Genomic DNA, 26,201 nt, shown 5'->3' with positions numbered 1-26,201 from the left:
CGGAGCTACTTGGGGGCCAACCTGGGCCATGGCCCCCCAGCTCATAGGAAAACATGCACATCTTCTATATCTGAATAGGGACACCCCATTAGCTGATTTTCTTGGCTTCTCAGGAAGCCACATCACCCGAATTGCTATAGCCGTTGATACTGTAGAGCCGAGAAGTCTACAGCCGTCTGATCAGCAACTGGTGAAATTTACGGAGGCTTGCCACCGCTAAGTGACAATAACGCTTCGTTCCTTCTCTCTCATTCATTCTTTCTTCTCGACAGAACCGGACATACACAGCGCAACACACAAAAAAGAAAGGCATCGCTTGCAAGAACTCATCCTCGTTGCTTTCCTCAACCTAGCTCGCCGTGACAGCACACAAACTACGAGGGCTCCCCAGGCGGACGAGGTCGCTCTCCCATGTGGTTCTCTCGATAGTGCGCCTGATCACTCCCCATGGCCGGATGACGCTCCCTCGCGTGGTTCTGTCGACAGTGCGTCTGGTCGTTCCCCATGGCCGGCCTAGCTCATTTTTTGATCTCCTTCGTTACTGGACAATATCGTGTGCGCTCTGGTGGAATGGGTTCGCGAGGAATAGAGAAAGAAATTTCATGTTTAGAGTTGATGCAATCCATGGCCTAAATTGTTCAATACAGCAGGATTTGGTGGTAGTTGTGCGTCTATATATGTTCATCCATGCCTGTGCCGAAGCTTGAGGATGACCCAAACTGGGCTAGATAGAGGTTGCGGCCGCACGGTTCGTTGCTAGCCCATATCAAGCCCAATAGCCCTGCTACGTGTGACATCTTATGGTACGTTGTTGGTTGTCCGTGCTAGCCCATGTAAGAGGCAGGCATGTAACTTGCTTAGTTTGGTCATGTTGTTAGCCCATCTAATGCATCGCACTAGGGGGGTGTTTGTTTCCGGGGACTTTTTGTGTAGGGACTAGAAAAAGTCCCTTTTAGAGATTTTTTTACCAAACGGGAGAGACTTTTTAGGGACTAAATTAGGCATTTGGGACTAAATGAAGAAAACTCTCAAGGAGAGCCTTTTTGGGACTTTTTGGGACTTTTCCAACAATGCCCCTTCATGCACCCATTGGCCCGCCACCCTATAGTGTTGTTTGATTGTTATTTTTCTATATACTAGGGACAACATGGTCATTTAATAACCTCTAGGAAGGGACTAGGGACTTTTTAGTCTCTGGAAACAAATAGGGAGGGACTTTTTAGGGATTAGAGACTTTTTAGTTGGGACTAGAAAAAGTCCTAGGACTAGAGAACCAAACACCACCTAGGTCTCTAAGGCTTCATCTCTCTCTTCCGCTCATCGCCGTCGCTCTATCTTCTACTCGCCGCCGACGCTTTCTCTTCTACTCGCCAGTCGCCACCATGAAACGGCAGCCACCACTACACATGAAACAGCAGCATTCAACGCGGATCATTACTCGACCCTCCATTACCCCGCCGCTCTCTCTTTCGCTCGATGCTGCCTTTCTCTTTAAAAAGACGTCCTCAAGCACGCACAATTCCTCGCGTCCTCTTCGTCTCTAGCCCTCCACTCCGGTAGGTGGACGCTCCCTATTTTTAACCATCGTCATTCTTTCTGATTCATGCACTTATGCCTTTTGAATTGCCTGCTTGCGCTCTGGATCCACAGGTGCTTGGCTCATTGAAGAAAAAAATCACACAACCTCTCTTGGTCCCCATATTATTTCCTGATATGTATGTGGTCCATAAGATATGTTGTATTCATTTCTTTCAATGCTAGAGTTTAATCTATCATATGCAGTTTTTTTGAAGATGGGGCAGACAGAATAGTAGTTCATTTGACCTGAAACAGTACCTCTGCCTACCAGATTAACTGACCAGAAAGAGGCCAGGGGTAAGATTATAATATTTGTTTGCATGCTATTGTAGAGTATCATGGAATTCAACATGGATTTCCACAAGTTGTGCAACTTAGATTAGCAAACCACTTTTACTCTATAAGAAGACTATTTGGCATTCCATGATAGCATAGAAACACAACCGAATACTATCTCCTTCTGAGTAAAAAATGATTATGCCCTTCAAGTGTTACTTCACTAGGTTTGTGACGCCCCGAGACCGATGTGCCAGGTGTCCTCTAGTTATTCGCTGTTGTTGCCTTGTCATGTGCTTGCGTGTCATGCATTGCATATCATGTCATCATGTGCATTGCATCATCATGTTTTAAAACTTGCATTCGTCCGGGTTCCCCCAGTTCCATATGTTGTCCGTTCTGAGCCTAGACACACTTGCACGCGCTCGCGGCATGTCCGAAATATTATTTTATAAGTGTCCGGAAAATGTTATCGGAATGGGATGAAAACTGGCGTGTGGTCTTATTATAGTGTAGATATACCGCCTGTCAAGTTTCATCGCATTTGACGCCCCAACGTTTAACTATAGCGGCATTATAGCCGGTCTAACGTCGGACGTTTTCGGTCTCCGAAAACAGTCGCTGGGCCTCCCTCTCTTCTCTTCTCTCAACTCGAGACCGCCTACACAGCTCACTACCTTCCGCCAGGTCCAACCTAACCTCTCTCGTCAGCCCGACCCCTCGCGCGCGCGTCCGAAATCTGTCCCGGACCCGACCCGGGCAGTCGTCATCGTTGGATCCGGATCAACCCCAAACATCTACAAAACATCTTCCTTTTGTTCATTGAACCCCCTAGCCTATTTTTTTTCTGCCCGTCCGACTATGATCGGAGGGGCTAGATAGCCCCTACCCAATTCCTACCTGCTATTTATAGTAGATGAAACCCTACCTAAACTAGCCAACCCTAGAAATTAGGAGGTTTGTCCCTTTCCCCGCCGCCGCACTCTCCACCAAATCCCCTATCGGGATCCTCCCTGATCCAATCCACCAACCAGCGCTCCCCCATGTCCCTCCTCGATCCCCATCACTCGCGGCCACCCAAAAATCCTACCAGTCACCGGGAAGCTCGTCGGCGCAAGCTCCTCCCGTGCCCTTCCTGAGCCGAGCGCCATGGCCCCGCCGTATATCGCCGGAGCAGAAGCCCCTTGCCTAGTGCGCCGGAGCTGTGCCTCACCACCACCACGGTCAGCTAGGCCACAGAGGACCAGGTCGCCATGCCCCTGCCCTCCCTTCTTTTGCTCGTCGTGCTCCTGTCTCTCAACCTCTCTAATCTCTCTCGCCTCTCCCTTCTCTAGCAGAGACTCGACGCCTTGGACGCTCACGTCCCCGATCTTGCAGCGCCGCCGCCTGGAGCTTCTTCGCCAGAGGCCTTCACCTCGTCCGCGTCGTCGGCGTCCATCCCCGCCTGAATCCTCGCGTCCTCTCCGAACCTTGTGACTGCTGCTTCGCCTCTGCATCGAACGAGTCTCTGCCTCCTCCGCCCGAGCCCCCACACAGGAGATGCCCGGCGCTCCACCCCAAGAAGGAACAGCGCCCAAGCGCTCCTTCCTCCTGCGGCCCTCCAGCCGCCTGCCATGACCTTCGTCATGCCCGCAAGCTTCGCCTGCACCTCGCCTCCCCGACATGAACTGTCCCGATCCAGCCATCTCCGGTGGCCTCCTCCTCGTCGTGGCCTAGGCGAACTACAGACCCACCGTGACCTCGCCCTCCGACGACCTCCATCGCCCAGGGCCCCGGCGACCTCTCCGCCCTAGCCTCCGCCGCCGCACCGGCGAGTGCGGCGCGGGAGCACCGCCTGCGCCGCTGCTGCCGTCGCGAACCTCTCCTGCCGCTCCTTCGTGGACCCCGCGCCAAGTACGTGCCTCGCCGGAGTGGTCCTCGCCGCCGCCCTTCTCCCTCTGCCTTGCCCGCTCGCCGGAGCTCGGGCGCTGCTCTGCTTCGTGCTCGCTGGCCCTATCGTGCGCTGCTCTGCTTCGGCCAAGCCTCCCCGTTGAACCGTTCAATCGCCAACGTGGGCAGCCACCTGGGCCTCAAGCCTCCCCGTGGCCCAGATCTGTTAGCCCAGCTGCGGGCCTGCCTCCTCCTCTCCACAGTTCCGGGCCAAGGCCCATGGTGAGCGCCCAGCCGCCCCTGTTTTGGTCCAGTTCCTTTTTTTTTCAGATCTGCGTTTTAGTATTTTTCCAAAGGCAGCAGTTTTGCAGAAAGCCCCTGTTGTTCATGCATTAATAACTCTTGAACCGTGCTTCGGATTAAAATGGTTTAAATATGTAAAATGCTTAGAATTTCATATAGTTTCATGATATGTCTTTTTCATCCATGTTTAAAATGTTTAATATGTTGTTTGTTTAAATTTGCTTAAATAACTTGCTAAAATGGTTTAATTCATAACTAAATAACCGTAACTCAAAATTTAATAAACTTTATATGTAAATGGGGTGGAAAAATGCCTAGATTATCATGATGGCTTTACTTTGCATGTTTAACTACCCTAAAATTGTGTTTAGGGTAGAACAGTACCAAATATAGTTTATGCACATGAGGAGTTTCCGGATTTGTTGTTCGTTGCTTCCGGCCTCATTTAACCTTGACTTGATAGGTAGTTTTACTTTGCTTCACCCTCTTGCCATGGTTAATCAACATTTAATTTTGTTGGGTACATAAACGAGATTGAACTAAAAAATTAATGTGGTGTTCCGTCAATATGTAACTCCGTTGCATAATGAGCTCCACTTAATTTGTAGTATTGTTTGTGCACTTTGCCATGCCATGCTTCATTAAACCGGACATGCATCATACTCGATTGTGCATCATGCCATGTTGATGTGTTGGTTGTTTACTATGTTGTTTGCTTCTTTCCGGTGTTGCTTCTTCGGGTTGGTTCCGATAACGTCATTTGTGTGAGGATTCGTTCGACTACGTCCGTTTATCTTCTTCATGGACTCGTTCTTCTTCCTTGCGGGATTTCAGGCAAGATGATCATACCCTCGAAATCACTTCTATCTTTGCTTGCTTAGTTGCTCGCTCTTTTGCTATGCCTATATTGCGATACCTACCACTTGCTTATCATGCCTCCCATATTGTTAAACCGAGCCTCTAACCCATCTTGTCCTAGCAAACCGTTGTTTGGCTATGTTACCGCTTTGCTCAGCCCCTCTTATAGCATTGTTAGTTGCAGGTGAAGATTGAAGTTTGTTCCTTGTTGGAACATGGAGATGTTGTTCCTTGATGGAACATGTTTACTTGTTGGGATATCACAATATCTCTTATTTAATTAATGCATCTATATACTTGGTAAAGGGTGGAAGGCTCGGCCTTATGCCTGGTGTTTTGTTCCACTCTTGCCGCCCTAGTTTCCGTCATATCGGTGTTATGTTCCCGGATTTTGCGTTCCTTACGCGGTTGGGTAATAATGGGAACCCCTTGACAGTTCGCCTTGAATAAAACTCCTCCAGCAATGCCCAACCTACCATTTTCCACCTAGCCTTTTCTTTCCCTTGGGTTCTGCAGACTCAAGGGTCATCATTATTTTACCCCCCCGGGCCAGTGCTCCTCTGAGTGTTGGTCCAAACTGTCAGCCGCCGGTGGCCACCAGGGGCAACTCTGGGCCTACCGGAAGTTTGGACAATCTGAGTGTGCCCCGAGAAAGAGATATGTGCAGCTCTTATCGGGATTTGTCGTCACATTCGGGTGGTGTTGCTGGTTTAGTTTTACCCTGTCGAAATGTCTTGTAACCGGGATTCCGAGTCTGATCGGGTCTTCCCGCTAGAAGGAATATCCTTCGTTGACCGTGAGAGCTTGTGATGGGCTAAGTTGGGACACCCCTGCAGGGATTTGAACTTCCGAAAGCCGTGCCCGCGGTTATGGGCAGATGGGAATTTGTTAATGTCCGGTTGTAGAAAACCTGAAGTTGACCTTAATTAAAATGCATCAACCGCGTGTGTTACCGTGATGGTCTCTTTCCGGCGGAGTCCGGGAAGTGAACACGGTGTTGGAGTTATGCTTGACGTAGGTTGTTCTAGGATCACTTCTTGATCATAGTTTCTCGGTCGTGCTTTGCCTTCTCTTCTCGCTCTCATTTGCGTATGTTAGCCACCAAATATGCTAGTCGCTTGCTGCAGCTCCACCTCATACCTTTACCTTACCCATAAGCTTAAATAGTCTTGATCGCGAGGGTGCGAGATTGCTGAGTCCCCATGACTCACAGATACTTCCAAAACCAGCTTGCAGGTGCCGTTGAACCGTGCAGATGACTCAACTAAGCTCAAGGAGGAGCTCGATGAAGATCTTGTCCTTTTTGTTGTTTCGTTCTAGTTGATCAGTAGTGGAGCCCAGTTGGGGTCGATCGGGGACCTTGTCACATTTGGGGGTTCTTCTTTTATTTTGGTCCCGTAGTCGGACCTTGATTGTATTTGGATGTTGTAATGCTTTATTCATGTATTGTGTGAAGCGGCGATTGTAAGCCAACTATGTATCTCTTTCCCTTATGCATTACATGGGTTGTGTGAAGATTACCTCACTTGCGACATTGCTTTCAATGCGGTTATGCCTCTAAGTCGTGCTTCGACACGTGGAAGATATAGCCGCATCGAGGGCGTTACAGGTTAATGTTTCATGTAATCCATCACTGCGGGTTCTGCCTATGGATCTGCCAGTATCATATACAAGAGGTATATATGGGTTGCTATCGTCAAGCATGCATGCAAGCAGCAAAGAACCACACTTCTATTTAAATTTATATATTGTTGCTTAAATTGTAATCCATTCTAACTATTATTTGTACTACTTCAGGATGATCATATGCATGTATTATGGATTCAGCTTATGCAACTATAAATGGGCTGAATTGCATTAGTATAAAACTGAGCAAATCTGAATTGTGAAGTATATATGCGCTTCTATCCACTTTATTGGGATGATTATGTAGATTTTACTATAATTGTTGTCAATATATACTATTTTCCTATTACATGTGCAAATAGTACAAAAATAAAGACAGACCATATCAAAATTTTGAATGAAATTGCTTCCAAAATATTGATTACATCGATATGATTAAAAAATTGTCAAAATGTTGCAGCAAGCCTTAAGGCATAGCAAATATATGTTTGCTTTCACAATGTCAACATTTATCATTGCACCGGCTCTCATCTAGAATATCCCGCAACAACGCGCGAGGTACCACCTAGTATGCCTTAATATTTGGTTTAATTTTTGACTAAAATCAGCCTAAAGCAATCATGTTTGCCCCCCCCCCCTCAGTCCATGCCCCTTCATAATTTCATCTCAAGCTCCGCCACTGCCTCTAACCATCCAACCATAGATTGGTTCGCACTAGATTCAGATGGTCGTATGGTTACAATCGGATTTCGAGACATTGTGTACTCCTTTAGTTTGGAGGAATTTCATAGGAATTGTACATGATAGGATTCTTATAGAATTTTTTTCCTATAAAGCCCTTTGGTTCATAGGAATGGATTCCTATTCAGACTTAATGGAAAAATTTCTTTGGTGTCAACCAAATGACATCTCGTTTCCTATTTCTACTCATAGAATTTGAGATACATGTTATCTCATTTCCTACAAAATTTCTATTCCTACGATAATCCTATCCTATGAACCAAAAGAGACGTGAAACTGCGTGAACTGGATTGTCTTAATTCAGGTTAATTAATACGAAACCCTATCTCCGTCGGGAAAAAAATGCAAGGTGTGTGGCGGTTGACGCGTGGAACCCTGGCCTCGCGTCGGATCCTCAGGCCACCCGAAGCAAGCAAAGCACAGCACGGGCCATCGGCCTGCCCGCCCAAACGTCTCCCTTCCCTGCCCGAGTCGTCCCGTCCCAGCCTTTTCCTCCGGCCTCCCCACACTACCCTCGAGCGCCGACCCCCTCGGCACCCGTACAAAATATGATTAAAAAATTGTCAAAATGTTGCAGCAAGCCTTAAGGCATAGCAAATATATGTTTGCTTTCACAATGTCAACATTTATCATTGCACCGGCTCTCATCTAGAATATCCCGCAACAACGCGCGAGGTACCACCTAGTATGCCTTAATATTTGGTTTAATTTTTGACTAAAATCAGCCTAAAGCAATCATGTTTGCCCCCCCCCCCTCAGTCCATGCCCCTTCATAATTTCATCTCAAGCTCCGCCACTGCCTCTAACCATCCAACCATAGATTGGTTCGCACTAGATTCAGATGGTCGTATGGTTACAATCGGATTTCGAGACATTGTGTACTCCTTTAGTTTGGAGGAATTTCATAGGAATTGTACATGATAGGATTCTTATAGAATTTTTTTCCTATAAAGCCCTTTGGTTCATAGGAATGGATTCCTATTCAGACTTAATGGAAAAATTTCTTTGGTGTCAACCAAATGACATCTCGTTTCCTATTTCTACTCATAGAATTTGAGATACATGTTATCTCATTTCCTACAAAATTTCTATTCCTACGATAATCCTATCCTATGAACCAAAAGAGACGTGAAACTGCGTGAACTGGATTGTCTTAATTCAGGTTAATTAATACGAAACCCTATCTCCGTCGGGAAAAAAATGCAAGGTGTGTGGCGGTTGACGCGTGGAACCCTGGCCTCGCGTCGGATCCTCAGGCCACCCGAAGCAAGCAAAGCACAGCACGGGCCATCGGCCTGCCCGCCCAAACGTCTCCCTTCCCTGCCCGAGTCGTCCCGTCCCAGCCTTTTCCTCCGGCCTCCCCACACTACCCTCGAGCGCCGACCCCCTCGGCACCCGTACAAATCCTCGCCGCCCTCCCACGAAACCCTAACCACAACGCCCTTCACCTCGCGAGTGAGGCGGCGGCGGGCGGCAAGAGGAGCAAGGAGGCGAGAAGGAGCAGCAGCGGGAGAGGCCCGCGGCCCGCGCGGCATTGGCGGCGATGTCCGCGTCCATGTGCCGGAAGCGGGCGTCCTCCTTCTCCGAGGAACGCTCCCACGCGGAGGCGTCGTCCTCGCCGCTCTCCAAGCGCGCACGCTTCCTCGCGGACGGCGGCAGCCCCAAGCCGCGGGGCGTCGTCGACTCCGACCTGGTGGCCGTGATCCGCGCGCGGTTCCCTTCCGTGAGGCTTGAGGTGATCCCACCCTGCTCGAATCCATTCCAAAGCGGACATGGTTATGCTTCCTTGTTTGGATTGATTGCGAGAGGAAACGTTTCGTGTGATGTAAATCTGTTCTTTCACTTGAAATAAGTAGTAGCTCTCGCTGATGTGGCTGTGCAAGGAGCAAGAGTTCCCACGCGCCGCTGTAGCCGTCGTGAACAAGCGTGGCATGCTTTCCAGCCCCCTGGGAGTGGGTGCTAAGTTCCCATTGACAAGGTTAGATGGAGTTGCCGGAACAAGATAGTTTGTTTTAGCTTGTGCTTTTAGTAATTGTGTGCCCTTGTTAATTGTTGAACTTGTTGTTTGTGATCATTTTATGCTGAAATGGAGGTAGGATATGTGTGCCTAGATATTTTCTGCATTATGCATTGTGGGAAATTTTAGTAAGAAATATATTTGTTGTCCGACCCTGCGCAAGCGGGAGCTACTTGCACCGGTCTGCCCTTTTCAAATATATTTGTTGCGAATATGAGCAGCTGGCAGTTCTAACAAATAATAACGTGGCACCGACAGCCTTGTCTTGGTTGGAGGAACATGCTAACCGGTACCATTACAAATCCCTGTTGGTTAGTTGTCTTCTTCTTCGCCTGTTTTGTACCTAGTGTTATGCCACTTACTGTGTTTCTTGGCTTAGATAGGATGCCATTGTTTGATTTTGTAGTCATGTCATGTGTTGTCTTGTTAGCTTACATGGGATGCTATCCTCTAATTCTTCAACTTTTCGTAATTGTTAAGAAGTGGTAATGTCAGCCTGCCATAGCTAGATATTCTTACCCTTTTATTGAATTCTCCAGTGTTCAAGAAAGCGTTTTTAAGCCAGGCTTAAGCGCTGAGCAATGGCAAAACACTTCGCTCTGGCACTAAGCGGTAGATTAAGTTTTTTTTTATTGGCCAGAATTTGGCTGTTTTTGAACTACTTCTGCTTGGCTGCTTGCGCAATAGTGGCAATATGCCATTTATCTTATTATTAGTGTCTGTTCTGGAACTATTTCCTTCAGATTCTGGCCACATCATCTCTATTAAGCTATGTCTATTTGAACTAAACCGCATTTTAGTTGTTATTTTGCTTGCTGTGTGAACCTGATGTGTATTTGCTACGGTGTAATGGTAATATTTACCTATGTGCTATGTTTCCTATTTTCCTGTGCATATTATTCAATAACAGTAAAAATCAGGCCAATTTAAAAAAAAAACGCTTGAGCATGCTCTAATCTGTGCCCTTCCGCTTCACTTAGGCTTTCCGCTTTTTTGAACATTGGAATTGTCACATTTGCTTATTGACATGTTAGATGTAGTTTGCTAAAGTGGTATAAGTATGTCACTTTTGAGGGCTTATTGGCTTTGGCAACTAAACCTACTCACTATTTGAAGCCTTATGGAAGCTTTTCTCATTTCAGTTCATTGAAAAGGCTCTGGAAGAATGTGAAAACAATTTGGATTCAGCGATGAAGTATTTACTTCCTCTACACTTAGAACCCACAGAATATAATGTGGATCCCGTGTATCAATCTCCCAATGAAATGTCTACTGAGGTTCAAGTGCCCAATGAAGGTAGTCTTTCATTGTAGTCTGATCCTTTATGTGATGTTGACACCACTTAATCTGAAAGAAAACCAAGTAATGCGAAAAGCTTTGCGTCTTGATGCATTAATAGAGGAAAAACAATTCTTTACACTCCCTAAGCACTAAGCTCCGCCTGTAGTGATGCCTGGACACCGTAATCTTTGTTGTTTTGAATTAGATTTGCTTCCTCTTGGCATTGGTAGATTTTACCACACTTGTGGTCAAGCATTTTCTTCTGTCAGTTATCATTGTCAGTTACTATGTTAGTATCCACTCTTCTAGCTTGTCCCAGCATTGTTTTTCCAGCAGGAGAGCTCCACGTATATGTGAAATTGGTTGAAATATTTAATGTAATGCAATGCTATTACATTCTATCACTTTGGTGAAGTACTCCCCCCCTTGTGCAAGGTCTTGGGTTTACGCAGCCTCTCTGCATTGCACATTTGCACTATGCATGGTAGGTCTTGCCTCGTATAATCCTTCCCAGACCTCCCCTGGTGTGGGAGCTTCTAGCACTGGGTCTGTCCTTTTAATGCTATATCGCATTCTACCTCGGTACTTCTTCTGTTCATATTTACGTGGCTTTAAGGCTTCTGTTATTTTAAGGAATTTACTAAAATGACCACGTAACTGTATATGTTTTTTCAACAATGTCTTGTGCTAAGTAAAAACACCCTGTTTAATGCAAGTAGCATGCTTTAGATAACAAATGGTTTACATAATGATTTATTCAGCTGTGAGAATCGTGCATCCATGTTTTATGTTTTGATTAGATTAATTTGGAGATATCTTATTCATAAAAGCGATGATCTTAATAATGACAGCTATCTTGCTTTATGCTACAGGTATTGTAGAATGTAATGAAGTTCCAGCACCCATAGGAAGTGTTCCCGGTGCAGAGAACCTTCAATCAGGTATCACCCAATGGGTTGAGATTCTTATGAATGAGATGGCAAGTGCCTCTAATTCAGATGATGCAAAGGTTCGTGCGTCAAGAGTACTGGAGGCTTATGACAAGTCCACGTCCTCTTGTATCCATACAGAAGCAATGCAGAAATATCAGAAGGTAGTTGAATACCCCTCCCAAAGCACTTCGGAACTTGCCTGCTTGTTACCTGTCTGATTTTTGATACTTGTTATGGGTTTTGTGCTTTTATCCTTGTCCTTTGATTTTGGCTTCTCGAGCAATATAAGTTTGTGCTTGTAGCTTGATTCCAGTGACTGGTCGGACACTCTATAAGTGGCTTGAGGGCCAAGTATTGGCAACTGATGGTTTGTATAGGTCCATGCCTTGTAGAAATCTTGTCAGTAACGAGGACTTCCATGATGTGTCACATATCAGTAATGAACTAATGACTTCCAAAAATGTACTTTGCATCAAACTTCCGCTTTCTGAAATGTACTATTCCAGGGACTTGCTCCCTTATTTCCACAGTTTGTTTGTTTAAATTACCTTCTCCTTGTTTTCTTTGTTGTAATTTATTTACTAGTGATTGCTAGATATCAAACCATAGCATTTTCATACGATGGTCTATTTATATCACCAAAGAACTAGCCGTGGATAGGGGTGCGTGGAAGTTAGCTATCCACGCGCCAGAACAATGACTTGGTTTCGAGATCTTATGGGTTTCAACTCTAGCCTATCCTAACTTGTTTGGGAATGAAAGGCTTTGTTGTTGTTATTGTTGGTGGTTTTGTTCACTTCTACAGGGTAATACTTCCTCCTTTTGGGTTTACAAGGCCTGTATGTATTTTAAGATTATTTTCACCATCAGTTAGACCAAGAATATATGAATTGTGTGCCATAAAAATTACACTATGGAAACTTCTTTCGAATACTGAATACAAATTCAATGGTAATACTTACGACATATAATTAACACGAGTTTTTTGTTAGTCAAATTTATGGTCAAAGCTGACCTCAAAATACGTGCAAGCCTTCTAAGCCCTAAAGGAGGTACTACCTGTTGTGCTCGTAGGTTATTTGATCATGTACGTAATTTAGTTAAAAATATTGAGTGGTAAACATGATGGAAGAAATTCAAGTGCGCAGCCAAATCTTTGATTTCATACCTTTTTAGGAGACTAAAAGCGAAGCTATGGCACGTTGTACCGCTATCCTAGCTACGACCGCTATAGCTAAAGCTATAGCAAGTGTGCATGGTCCAAAAACGACCATATTGAGTGGTAAACATCATGCAATCATTTGTACACATAAATTTAATCCAAAACGACCACATATATAAATAAAATAAATTAGAAATCCTAACAATGTAGCATCCAATCTATCTTGGGTGGTTGTTTTATCTTGGAGCATAGGCCGGTTGGCGACTACTTCAAGACGACTCTCACCGACACTCATGATGTTGCAACCAGAAAAAGAATCATTGATCCAATTAGTTAAATGATGGATCCTCTTTAGTCCTTACCTGGCTAGTGTTTTTGGTTAGGCACTTACTTTTATCTTTTTCCTATAAAAGCGCTATTCCTATAAAAACACTATTGTAAATAGCTTCCGTGATAGCTGACATAGCTATAGTGTTCTGCTATTACAGCCCCATTACGAATATGAATAAAATATATCAATGTATGGTGGTTTAAAACATAAAGTAGGTTTACATAGTATGTTTGCTATTGTAAGTATGTGAAGCAAAATTAGAATTTGATTGATTTTGTGCTCTCCCTGAGAAATTCTTGCTTTTCAAACAGGAAATTTTGTTGTACAAGGAACAATTTGAAGCCGTCATTAAAGAAAATACTATTCTTAAGAAAGCCGTGGCAATTCAACATGAACGCCAAAAGGAGCATGAAGAGAGAAACCAGGAGCTTCAACAACTAAAGCAGTTGGTTATGCAGTACCGGGAACAAATTAGGAATCTTGAGGTTCAGTATTCTTACTGCTCTGCTATTCCCTTTTTATCATGCCTCTGATGTACCTTGGGAACACGGTTGTGGTAAATGATATTTTTGTTTCTTTCCACTTGTGTACAGATAAACAACTACGCCTTGTCCATGCACCTCAGACAATCTCAGCAGGGTAACTCGATTCCAGGGCACTTTCATCGGGACATTTTGTGAAACCAGAAGCCAATACAAGGTTTCCATAGCATGAGGACAAGTTGCAGGTCTTGTTGCGAGAGGCTATGTTCAACATATATCACCTATACTCAAGATATTATAGGCAAGTGATACGATAGCTTTGATATATGGTGATGTATACCTTTGTACCTCTGTATAGTGTGCTGATTGCCCTCCCGGTCAGCCCAGCATGAGTCGTGCTGTTGTTTAAGAACAGACATAATGTGATGAAGTTTAAAAGAAAGGAGAAAAACACATTTGATTTTTACACAGATGTGCGGTTTTTCATTCTGTGCCGTGATTGCAAAATGTTCAGTTTTGCTCATCCTGTGACAAGGAATGTGTGGCTTTATTACTGTATAGTGTTCATCATATAACTGTTGCATGCTGCACAAGTTATTCAAGTGTGGTGCGTTGTTTACTTGTCTTGTTTTTAAGTTATTCAAGTATATGTAGCTGTCGGGCGACAACGTGAATCTGTTGAGCCTGTTGAGTAAATGCATGGTAAGTAATTGTTCTGCATGTACTCCCTTCCGTTCCTAAATGCAAGTCTTTTTAGAAATTTCACTACAAACTACATGCAGATGTATATACACATATTTTAGAGTGTAGATTCACTCATTTTGCTCCATACGTAGTCTATAGTGGAATCTCTAAAAAGACTTATATTTAGGAACCGGGGGAGTAGTTTGATAGGCTGCATCAGGAAAGCAATCTTTCCCTGGTGTTTGGTGGCCTGCCTTGGCTGGGCTGATGTACTACACGGTGTTTGGTTGCATGCATTAGACAATTAAAAGTTCAAATCTACACATGGGTCGCGTCCGACACGCACGGAGTGGCAGCAGCTACACATGATTCCATCGGCGACACTAGCATCATTTGTTGCACGGGAAGTCCGCGAGAAGGGACGAGGAGGAGGGTGCTGAGGCAGAGGGCGGGGAGGAGAAGTGCGGAGTCCGAGAGAAACAACACCGGCGGTGGCGGCGAACATGACAGGCATCTGTGCAGCAAGGTTGACGATGATCAGTGAGAAACAGAAAAAAGCCGCTCCAAATTTCATGTCCTTTGAATGCTTTTGTTTATATTGAACTTGCCATGTTCGGTTCTTTGAATGCTACGTATATGTTGATGTACGTTATGCTACTTTCACGTTGCATGTATTGCATGGATTTAGAGTTTCCACATGAGGGGGCGGCTGTGGACGCAGAAACTTGACAGGTGACACATGTTCATGGACATATAGGGATTTAAATTAGCACATCCTAATTGTAGATGGTCTTAGCATCACTAATAAGAGCTGGCAAGGTTTAATATTCACTAGCATATCCAAACTTTCTACAAATGCACATTTTGATAGTCTTTTGATTTGGTTGTAACTATTCCCGTATTTCCTCAAGGTGTCAGAGAGATAGAACCATGACGCAGTTTTCCCTAACCTAGCCGCCACCTCATGAAGGTGACTAGGGAGGCGATCCTCTACCTTCGATCTACACCAGCCAGGGCCGGTCCCCTCTCCCTCTGCTCTGTAGTTAGGGTATCGTTTTGTAGGTCGTGGTGAGCCGTTGGGGTGGTGGGAGCAGCGCCCGAGCGAATAAATCTGCCTCAGCCCCACTCTCACACCGGCGGTGTCTTTCATGGCGGCGTCTCGAAGTTGATGGCATCACGTGTTTGTCGATCCTTCATATCAGCAGCATTAGTGTTCATGGATGGTGTTGGCGAGGCAGCGACAGCGACCCTTTCATGTGTGTCTCCCCTTTTGCTCTGTCCATCTTACTGTGGCGTTGTCTCCGACGTCACGATGGAGCGGGGAGGTTTTGACGTCTTGGAGTACGCGCAGACGGTTGTCTATGCAGGTGATAGCTGGAAGAAGGTGCATCCTGTGTTGGGTTGGTGATTGGAGGATGGCAGTTTTGGCTTCCTTCTCCGACGTCGTAGTCATGCGGGGGATGTCAGTTCTGGAGTTCGATAGCATGTCTGGGGACACGTTGCCCTGATCTGATTCTTTCAACGGCAATGGTTTTGCTTGAGGCAAACTACTTTGGAGGTTCGTAAAGCTGTTGATCAGCGATGGAGCCACGTCCAGTTTGGATGAAGAGGTGATTTGTCTTCTTTTTCCTGGTGAAGAGGGACATGCATCGGTTTTTTGCGTAGGATTATCCTATCTTTTCAGTCCTGTGATGTCGGTGTTTGTGTGGCTTGTAATAAAATTTTTACTTTATTAATAAGACTAGTATTATCATTATCATGAAAAAAAAGCGAGATAGAAACACTGCAATTCACAAAACTACTATGAGCATATTCCTTCAAAGTGGCAAAAGGAGCATATTACGTCGATTAACACGATTTCACGATGGTTCACACAACTGCTGTCGGTTCACAGATTCAGATACAATGCCCTTGTTGAAAGTAAAACCATCTGAAGCTCACCATGAATCTGCAGCAGCTTTCTCTTCAGCATTAGCTGCAGAGAGATTCATCGACGAAACTATCCCAACAGGCTTCAGTCATCGTCAAAGAAGCAGGCCATGGCGAGGTCCGGTCACCACGCATCATCTGCGGCTGCTCTGGCATTGGTACGCATGCGCTCGAACGCCTCGGCGGGCACCGAGAGGGGCCCAGCGCGCGCCTGCCACCTCGCGCCGTGCCGCCCGGCCTTGCCGGACACGTCCTCGACGGCCTTGAGGAACTCCTTGGCCTGCGCCGGCGTGAGCACCTCCTTCACGGCGGCCTCCACGGCGCGCCACCGCAACTTGTCGGCGCGCCGCGCGGCGCGCGCCATCTTGCACACCTCCTCGGCCGCCGTCTCGGCGAACCCCTCCTTGGTCTTCTCGCACGCCAGCTTCATGGCGTAGGTGGACTGGTACTCGGCCACCTCGCCGTCCAGCGCGGCCTCGCGGGCCTGGAGGCGGCGCCTGGCGGCGGAGAGCGCATGCGACTGGCGCTCGTTGGAGGGGAGGAAGAGGTCGCCCTCGGACTCGCTTGTTCGCAGGGACGGGAACAGCGCCGGGAGGAGGGCGAGGATGCAGGACGGGCGCAGGTCGCCGCCGAGCCAGGAGAGCGCGGCGACGGCGAGCGGCGGGTCGTCCGTGCGGGCGACGAGGGCGGGGACGTCGCGCGGGCGGACGGGCGGGCCGGCGGCGAGGCGGGAGTAGCGCAGGCGGAGGCGGGCGAGATCGGCGGTGATGTCGGTGGCGGCGACGTTGTCGCTGTCGCTGGAGTCGGAGGAGAGGAGGCGGCGGTGCGCCATCGGGTCCACCGCCCCGGGCGCTGGTCGGAAAGAAACGAGAAAGAGGCACGAATCAGCGAAGCAAGAAAGCCAAGAAATCGGCGCCATGGACTAGAAGAGAGCCGCCATGAAATCCTTCTTGGACAAGAAAGGGAGGGGAAGCAATTACAGAAGGGGGCGAAGCAGGGGAGGCAGGAGAAGATGCCCTTGTCCTTCTTGGCGCTCTTCCCGCCGGTGCCGCTGCCGCCGCCGCGGCGGTACCCGGCGTCGTAGCCGTAGTAGTAGTCGTCGGCGTCGTCGCCCGGGAGGGGGCTCAGGAACGGCATTGCAGCGCGGTGGGTGCGTGTGACCTGCGGAGACTGGGGGTGGGAAGGTGGCTTCTGTTGGGTGCGCTGGTGGAGGAGGCGAGTTTGAAGGTGCTCGGCCGAGACCCGTCCCGTCGGCGCTGAACGCCGGGGGAGCAACTTGTCGATCAGCGCTTCAGGCGCGATCGCTGACCGTTAGATTGAGATCCAACAGTCACAGATCAACAGAGCTGAGGATTGATGTTCCACTGCGTATTTTACTGAACAGGAACTTGTGACCGGATACGAAAAGAGGAACGTGAACAATAGATTCATAGATTTCTGCGGTTCATGAACACAAGATGTTCATAAGACCATACTGTGAAAGGCTAAGTGATTGACTGATTGTGTGTGACATAAAACCTTCATTGTGGAGAAACCCTAGCTGCCACAAAATCAATCTCCTCTCCCCTTTGCTTTCAGCCGCTGCTCCGACACCGTGAGGCGAAGGGAAGGGGATTCCCCTTGTCTCTCACCCTTTGTGTAGCAAGTTTTGTGTCTTAGTGATGTTGCTCTAACAATGCTATCAATGTCATTTTGAATAAAAGTCCTTCAACTCCAATCGTTTTTATTGGTGTTGCGTTGCTGAGGAGCTCCAGAGTTTTTGTGTCCCGGTTACTCTTTATGAAAAGTTGGTTGGTTATTTGTGCTCCAGGTCGCGTGTTTTCATGCGCATCAACAACTGTAACACTATCTTCTTGATTTGGCGGCCCCATCGCTGGTATGCTTGACGCGATTGCCAACCTTCATGTACGCGACGGTCTACTACTGTTATGATTTGTTGAGATTTCTTCCTCTATAGTTGCAGGTAGGTACTTCGTGGTTTGACTGGATTTATCTTGATGTTGTCAATTGTGGGAAAGAGCTATGATGGTGTAACCGTGACAAATTTAGTTGCGACTTTGATAATAATTTTAAGACATATAGCCGTTTGCAGTTGCATCTTTGTTTAGGGTCCGCTCAATTACCTTGCATCTACTTGTATCCAACGTTCTATTGATCTATTATAAACTAGATTTAATATTATATTATAAAATGTTAAAAGATTTAATATCCTTTCACTATCTCGACTCGCACCCTACACATATAGCGTTATGTTTGGACCCTGTTGTTGGAGTGCATGCTTGCTACATGGGACGTCGCTCTTGTATCTCGATATCAGTATAGTCGCTCAACAGTCACATCCAAGCTGATGAACAGGCATGCCAGTGGTTCTAGCGTTGAGGTCAAGGCATCTCTCTTCATGGAGAGACAGCTGGACTCCAATTGCTTTCTAAAGCGGTACGACGTGGACAGTGATGATGACAGAGCCTGACGGTGGGGACAGTCGTTCAATGACATTAACAAAAGGAAGAAAAGAGCGCATGAGCATGACGGGATGATTTCAAGACTGCTATTTTACTTGTGAGGAGCGCTAATACTCTTTGTGCTTTTTTTTCAAAAGTACACCAAAAGTGTGTACCATATTTTTGTATAGGATAAAACTAGATTACGAGAGACCTATTGAAATGATGCCACAATATTCACTACATTCCTCTTTGATTCAAAGATTTTGCCCGCACAAATGCAGTATAATTTTTGGGATTCATTTGTCCTGCATTTTATAGTAAAAAGTTTTATCCACTCCAAGCTCATGTGAAGATTCCTACTTTCTTCGATTCATATTACTCGTCGCTTAAATAGCTCTATAGAGATATATTTCAATGCTACATACATTTATTTGTGGGACATGTAATATGGATGGAAGGGAGTATGCTATTTCCAAATCATGTACGTGAACTATTATAAATACTACTACCGTTGCTTGTTGCTGTCGGTTAATTCTGTAAAGAAAAGGACCGGGGTATCCTACCAAGAAAACAAAGGGAAAGCGTGTTGACGATTTGACCCCTCCTCCGGCGCTGTCCCTCGTCGAAAAGAAAGAAAGAAAGAAAGAAAGAGAAAAAGGGCAGCCATGTAGTGCTTCCCCTGCTTTCCCTTCTCGCAGCAGCAGATCACTAGCTCACTCCATGGTGGAGAGAGTGGTTGGTGGCCACTAATGGCGCGCCTCTCCTGCCGCCGCTTCCTCCTCTCGCTCCACGTCGCGCTGCTGCTGCTAGTCCCCTGCACCTGCCAGGTACCCGATTCGTCAGCCCGATCCTCTCCACGGTTCCGATTCTTGCGTGTTACCTACCTGCTGTGTCTCCCATCAAGTTCTTGTCCAGTTCGATCTAACCCTTCTTGATGCCTATAATTCCTGATGGCATGGCATGAGCATACTGTTCTTTTCTCCTTCTTCCGCGAGAGTGATACATGAACTGAATTTATCTCTCAGTGTCTGTTTCTTCCTAAAAGTGGTGCGATCTTTGAGGGAGCCTGAATTTACCGCTGGGTCTTGTTTGCAGGTCGGGGATTCGTGCTCGGCGGCCCGCGACTGCGGGGTGGGCCTCTACTGCGGCGATTGCGCCGCCGCCGGCCGGACGCGGCCGTCCTGCATCAGGGACCTAGCCATCCAGCCCACCTCCATCGTAAACTCTTGCATTCCCTTAAGCGCTTGCTTGTAGTATTACTCTGTCTGTGGCTTGTGTTCGGCAATTACTCATCTATCTTGTTCTTCAACCATGGGATGGGGCATGCTTGTTTTGTCCAGGTGAAGGGGCTGCCATTTAACAGGTACTCATGGCTGGTGACCCATAATTCATTCTCCATCGTCGGCGAGCCATCACGCACCGGGGTTGAGAGGGTTACATTCTACAACCAGGAAGACACTGTCACCAACCAACTCAGGGTAACTACACTGAATACATGGGCCAATCTTTTTATTTATTTATTTTTTGTTTGGGGGTGGGGGGAGGTTATATTTTCGCGATTTTATAGGATGGGTGTTTTTAGTTTTTTTTTCTTTCTTTGATATAATGGTGTGTGCAGAATGGAGTGAGGGGATTGATGCTGGATATGTATGACTTCGGTGGGGATGTCTGGCTCTGCCACTCCTTGCAAGGGCAATGCTACAACTTCACCGCTTTCGTAAGTTCTGTTCTTTGCAGATACCAAACTAATTGACATTTCATTTCTAGTTAAGCCACCTCAAAATCTAATGAAGCTCGGTTATAATACTCCGTCAACTCGTATGTTAAATTCATGAACACGATGAACACGAAGACTTGTGTTGTTTTGTCACTCTTACGATTCTATTGTGGATAATATTGTTTCAGTGTGGTAATCAATTGGAACTAAAGAATGTGGGGAATGGAAGTTAATTGATTCCTTTCTGAATTCATCACTAACCTTGCGAGATGTATAGCTGTTAAGGCGACCAGACTCCTAATGTTCAAATGCAATGTGATTCTAGGAACCAGCAATTGACACGTTGAAAGAGGTGGAAGCATTTCTATCCGAGAATCCCACGGAGATTGTTACAATATTCATCGAGGATTACGTACATGCCCCGATGAGATTGAGCAAATTGTTTACTGCTGCTGACTTGATGAAGTATTGGTACCCTATCTCAGAAATGCCAACGAGTGGGCAGGAGTGGCCCACCGTCACAGATATGGTTACAAAGAACCACAGGTTGCTTGTGTTTACTTCCGATGCTTCAAAGGAGTCTAGCGAAGGAATAGCTTACCAGTGGAGTTATTTGCTGGAGAATGAGTGTAAGTATGGCTTTCTGGGCTTTATTGAAAAAAACAGAGGTTCTATCGATTCTAGGTAGCGATAGCTATACCACAATTTGCAAATCTAAAACCCAAAATACAAATTTCTTCTTGGCTTTCTATGTCTTGAGATAGCCTACCCCAACTTGTTTGGGACTAAAGGCTTTGTTGTGTTGTTTCTTTGTCTTGAGAACCTTGTTTAACATCCATTTCACCTTTCAACTTATAATATATTGGACCATGAGAGTCTCGTGTGATTAATTTACTCCAAAGATGACTATGAGCTGAACATATTCTGATTTAGAACTAAGTTAAGAGCTAATTGTGTAGTTTTTTCATTTCCCTGTTAAGAGCTAATTGTGCTAGTTGTCCTTTCTGGGATATTCGGTATTTTTTATTTACTCATGTGCTAGTTACACAAGAAGAGAAGGGATCAACCCTCCCTTGAGTGATCCACATGATCCACATTAGATGCTTGATGAATTAAGAACCACCTCGATTGTTTTTGAAAAATATTCATGCTGTTTTGGTGCTTAAACCAATAAAAAAGATTGCACCACAAGTGAATGTTTTATATTGTACTGTATCATAATATACATTATCTGATCAGTATTTGCTTCTTAAGACATTGATCCGGAGTTATTTTGTATGCAAGATTTGTGTTCTCCTACAAATTTGCTCTCATAGGAGTTTTATACTGGTAGTCCTGTGGATATATCACTCAATTTGCACTTAACTCTAATTGATTTATCTTGAGTACTTTACTAATTTTCTCTGAGCACAGATATATAGCTCTTATATTTTATTCATGTTTACATTTTATTTCCCGTGATCATGACAGCTGGAGATCCGGGTATTGACCCTAGCGCTTGTCCAAACAGAAAGGAATCACAGCCACTAAACTCAAGATCTGCGTCTCTATTTATGCAAAATTATTTCCCCACAATTCCTGTTGAGAGTGAAGCATGCAAAGAGAATTCTGTTGGACTACCTCAGATGGTCCAAACTTGCTATGCTGCAGCTGGAAATAGAATCCCGAACTACATAGCTGTGAATTTTTACATGGTAATATAATACTTTATGCCCAGTTCAGACAAATAAAAACAAGATTTATCTGGTATCGAATGTAAGTATGGAACTGTTCTTAATGTGACATGCGCAGCGAAGCGACGGTGGTGGTGTTTTTGATGTTCAGGACAGAATCAACGGCCTTACGCTATGTGGTTGCAACACCATTGCTGCTTGCCAGGTAATTGTGAAGACATAAATTTTCTGCCAACAAAAAACTGTAGTCCCAGAATTTGGTGTAAATTCGCATTAGCTTCAGAACATGTTTTCCAACCAGACTTCTATATACAATTAAACAGTACTAAAAATGAATACCTTATGCACGATCAGGCTTATCAACATGACTCCGCTCCATATATTTAAGAGGACACCATTCCTATTCTGGGCATACATTTTTTCTTCACCATTTACACTTTAAATGCCATATTGTTGTTATGGAAGTTTCATGAAGAAATGTTTGCAGGCTGGGGCACCAACGGGCGCATGCAAGAACACTGGAGCACCTAATCGAACTACCTCTTCTGTAAACGGGAACGTCTATTCAGGAACTATAGAATTCAAGACTTCTGCTTCAAGGGCCAGCAGTACTTCCACCTGGAGCAACTTGGTTATTTCGCTAAGTCTTGCTTTGATTCTTAAGCCATTTTGAACCTTCGGGCTTTGGTTTACGTGTCCTTGTGGGTTTGTGAACTGTCCTTTTCTTCTTTCATACCGGCGTATGTATGTTGTCATGTTGCTTCCGTGATGGGATGATGGTCAGCAGCTTGCTAGCTTTCTAGGCTATATTCAGAGAAATGGACTTCTGCACGCGCGTAAGGCGTGCACTCTCTCCAATCCTGCCAGCGCCCACCTGCCGCGTGCAGCCGCCACTTAAACGCACACGGCAGCGTAGACAGCCAGCTCAAACCACGCCACGCCGGAGTGTCCGGCTTGCTAACGGTGTTGATCGTGGCTCGGCAGTGACGAAGCAGCAGCAAGTCATCATCCGTAAACTGTGCTTGGCGCACGAGGGGGATACGATTGGGGATGAAGCATTTCAAGCATACATTCGCTTGTTCGACAACCCGCTCAATGACGAACAGATTGCGGCCATCCTCGCCCTCTTTGGATGGGAGTCGCCGGCATCCCCATTGCAAGAGGACCCGCTCAATGACGGACAGATTGCGGCCATCCTCGCCCTCTTTGGATGGGAGTCGCCGGCATCCCCATTGCAAGAGGACGTGGACACGGTGGAGGGGGGAGCGTAGACTCTCTCCCTTGAGTGCGGATTCCGTGGGCTTTTCTCATGGCTTCACAACCACTCAAGCTGATTGTGTGGAACGTAGGTGGACTAAACAACCCTGCGAGGCGTAGTGCCGTGTATCAGACCATTGCTGCGGTGGATCCGAGCCTGGTCTGCCTCCAACAGACTAAGATGGAAGTGCTAACTTTGAGCATCGTCTCACAATGTTTGGGAAATAAACTTAAGGAGTTTTACTATTTGCCGGCCTCGGGCACATGTGGAGGGATCCTTTTAGCTTGGAACCCCCTTGTGGCTACTCTCTCCCATCCTCACCTCTCTGAAAACACGATCTCGGCGGTTGTCTCTCCCTTTGGAGCGGATTCTTGGTGGATCACGGGTGTCTATGGCCCTAACCTAGAGGCGGATAAGATAGAATTCATGCATGAGCTAGCAGAAGTTCGAGAGTTACAGTCAGGGCCGTGGCTTCTGGTCGGGGATTTCAACTTGCTGGTGAACCCGGAGGATAAGAATAACACCTTGATCAACCGGAGAATGATCTCGCGCTTTCGCTCTCGCTTGAACAGACTGGAACTCAAAGAGATCTACCTTAACGGTCGGAGGTGCACGTGGTCTAATGAGCGGGCTAGGGCTACCTTGGAGAAGATTGATCACATTTTTGCCACGAACTCTTGGGAAGATCTATACCCGTCTTGCTTTCTCACGGCGCTCGGATCGGCGGTTTCAGACCATTGTCCTCTGCTTTTGGACTTCCATGCGGACTTCTCCTTTGGGAAGAGATTCAAATTTGAGTCCTTTTGGACCAAAGCTCCCGGCTTCATGCGAACGGTTCAGGAGGCATGTCAGTCCTGCCCGTCGGATGGCACCCTTTTACGGTGCTCAATAACAAACTCAGAATCACCGCGCGCCGTCTGCAAGCATGGAGCTCCAAGTGGATTGGCAACGTGCGGCTTCAAATTGCCGTTGCACTTGAGGTCATCCTACGGCTAGATGTGGCCATGGATTCGCGGGATCTATGCGAGGGCGAGTTGGCTCTTAGGCGCACGCTGAAAAGGAAACTTCTTGGCCTCTCTTCCCTTGAGCGGACGATCGCTAGGCAAAAGTCGAGGCTACTGCATCTGAAGGATGGGGACGCCAATACTCGATTTTTTTCACCAACACATGCGACATCGCCAGAGGAAGAATGCGCTCATGACCTTGCGCCACAACGGCCAGGTCCTCACTGGGCAGGAGGAGATTGCTTCTACCGTGGATGACTTCTATGATAGGCTACTGGGCATGACCTCGCCACGCGATCACGACCTTCACCTGGATGCCATCAGTATGCCCACTCGGGATTTGCGCAAGCTCAAAGAACCCTTCTCGGAGGAGGAGATCCTCGAAGCCATTAAGCACATGCCCCTGGACAAGGCACCCGGCCCGGATGGCTTCACCGGCCGATTCTACACAGCATGTTGGTCCATCATCAAGGGAGACATTACGAAGGCTTTCACGACATTCTACCGTGGAGATCTGAGGGGATTCGTCACGATCAACAAAGCCCTGGTCATGCTCCTGCCAAAAAAGGATGGCGCAAATGAGCTGCGAGATTTTAGACCCGTGAGCCTCATGCATGGGCTGGCTAAGATTTTTGACAAAGTTTTGGCAAGCCGCCTTGCGCTAGAGCTGCCGCACTTGGTCGGCATCCACCAAAGCGCGTTTGTCAAAGGGAGAGCGCTGCACGACAACTTCATGTTCGTTCAGAGCACCGCAAGACGGCTACACGCGCTCCGTCAACCTGCAATCTTTCTAAAGATGGACATCTTGAAGGCATTCGACACGGTACAATGGTCTTTTCTGATTGAAGTTCTCCAAACGATGGGTTTTGGAAGTCGGTGGCTGAGCTGGATCATGGATCTCCTTGCTATCTCCTCTACTCGCATCATGATCAACGGAGTGCCTGGGGCGCCAATCTTCAATTGCAAGGGCCTGCGGCAAGGCGGACCTCTATCCCCCATGCTATTTATCCTTATGATGGAGCCGCTCCACCATCTCTTTCAGCTGGCCACGGAGATGGACGTCTTGACACCACTTGCCAGCCATGGTCTCAAGCAGCGGGTGTCCCTTTTCGCAGATGATGCAACCGTCTTCCTCAAACCAGTGGAAATCGATCTTCATGCTTGCTCCCACATACTGCACCTATTTGGGATGGCTTCCGGCCTACAGGTCAACTTCAACAAGACGGCGGCAATCCCAATTCGTTGCTCCAATGAAGAAAAAGCTCTGGCCACGGTTACCCTGGGCTGTGAGCTTGCATCTTTTCCACGCCGCTACCTGGGGATGCCGCTTTGTCCCAGAAAGCCTTCGGCTGCCCAGTTACACAGCCTGGCGGAACGCATTGCTCAGTGCCTACCGAACTGGAAGGCTGCTACTTTGCCGAAGAGCGTCCGACTCATCCTCATACTCTCAGTTCTTTGCTTGGTTCCCATCCACACGATGCTTGATTTAGCACTACCAATGAAGACAATTCATGCCATAAACAAGATTATACAAGGGTTCTTGTGATGTGGCAAAAAGGAAGCGAATGGTGGAAACTGCTCGGTGGCCTGGACAACAGTTTGTATGCCAAAGTGGGCGGGCGGGCTAGGCATCCCTGACCTGGCTTGGCTCAATGTCGTGCTGCAAGCCAGATGGCCCTGGCTACAACGGATGGATCAGAACAGACCGTGGAGTGAGTTTGACATCAAAGTACCCAAGGAATCGACCGCACTCTGCAATGCAGCAGCCAAGATAACAGTAGGAGACGGAAGCCTGACCCTCTTCTAGGAAGATCGCTGGATGGATGGATATCGCATTGTGGAAATTGCACCGCAAATTTATGAGGCCGTCCCTCCGCTCAAAAGAAGAACGAGAACCCTTAAGGAGGCCATCACCACTGGAGTCTGGGCATCCGATATCAAACAAGATCTAGGCCTGCAGGCCCTTTGGTAGTACCTGAACCTGTGGTCAAGAGTTCAGGAAGTTACACTGCAGGAAGACGTGTAGGATGTGGTGT

General features: G+C 46.8%; 3 protein-coding genes across 3 annotated transcripts; 2 read left to right on the top strand and 1 right to left on the bottom strand.

Annotated features, from left to right (window-relative positions):
- Window positions 1-8,546: 8,546 nt before the first annotated feature.
- LOC125543055 lies at window positions 8,547-13,922 on the top strand. Its single transcript, XM_048706300.1, has 5 exons — window positions 8,547-8,986; window positions 10,411-10,564; window positions 11,422-11,642; window positions 13,286-13,459; window positions 13,568-13,922. Exons 1-5 carry the CDS (start codon window positions 8,795-8,797, stop codon window positions 13,652-13,654), a joined length of 828 nt encoding a protein of 275 aa, XP_048562257.1. The 5' UTR covers window positions 8,547-8,794; the 3' UTR covers window positions 13,655-13,922.
- Window positions 13,923-15,929: 2,007 nt separating this feature from the next.
- Window positions 15,930-17,332, bottom strand: LOC125548050. The gene is made up of 2 exons (XM_048711745.1): window positions 17,050-17,332; window positions 15,930-16,921 (listed from the first exon to the last, which is right to left on the bottom strand). Exons 1-2 carry the CDS (start codon window positions 17,204-17,206, stop codon window positions 16,194-16,196), a joined length of 885 nt encoding a protein of 294 aa, XP_048567702.1. The 5' UTR covers window positions 17,207-17,332; the 3' UTR covers window positions 15,930-16,193.
- Window positions 17,333-19,102: 1,770 nt separating this feature from the next.
- On the top strand, window positions 19,103-22,710 carry LOC125543054 (PI-PLC X domain-containing protein At5g67130). The gene is made up of 8 exons (XM_048706299.1): window positions 19,103-19,340; window positions 19,609-19,731; window positions 19,854-19,991; window positions 20,132-20,230; window positions 20,556-20,859; window positions 21,701-21,924; window positions 22,022-22,108; window positions 22,391-22,710. The coding sequence occupies exons 1-8, from the start codon at window positions 19,263-19,265 to the stop codon at window positions 22,574-22,576; spliced, it is 1,239 nt and encodes a 412-aa protein (XP_048562256.1). The 5' UTR covers window positions 19,103-19,262; the 3' UTR covers window positions 22,577-22,710.
- Window positions 22,711-26,201: the final 3,491 nt, after the last annotated feature.

This window comes from Triticum urartu, chromosome 3 (genome assembly GCF_003073215.2).
Source record: "Triticum urartu cultivar G1812 chromosome 3, Tu2.1, whole genome shotgun sequence".
NCBI lineage: Eukaryota > Viridiplantae > Streptophyta > Magnoliopsida > Poales > Poaceae > Triticum > Triticum urartu.
The sequence above is the reverse complement of the archived record's forward strand: the minus strand, read 5'-3'. Positions and strand labels throughout refer to the sequence as shown.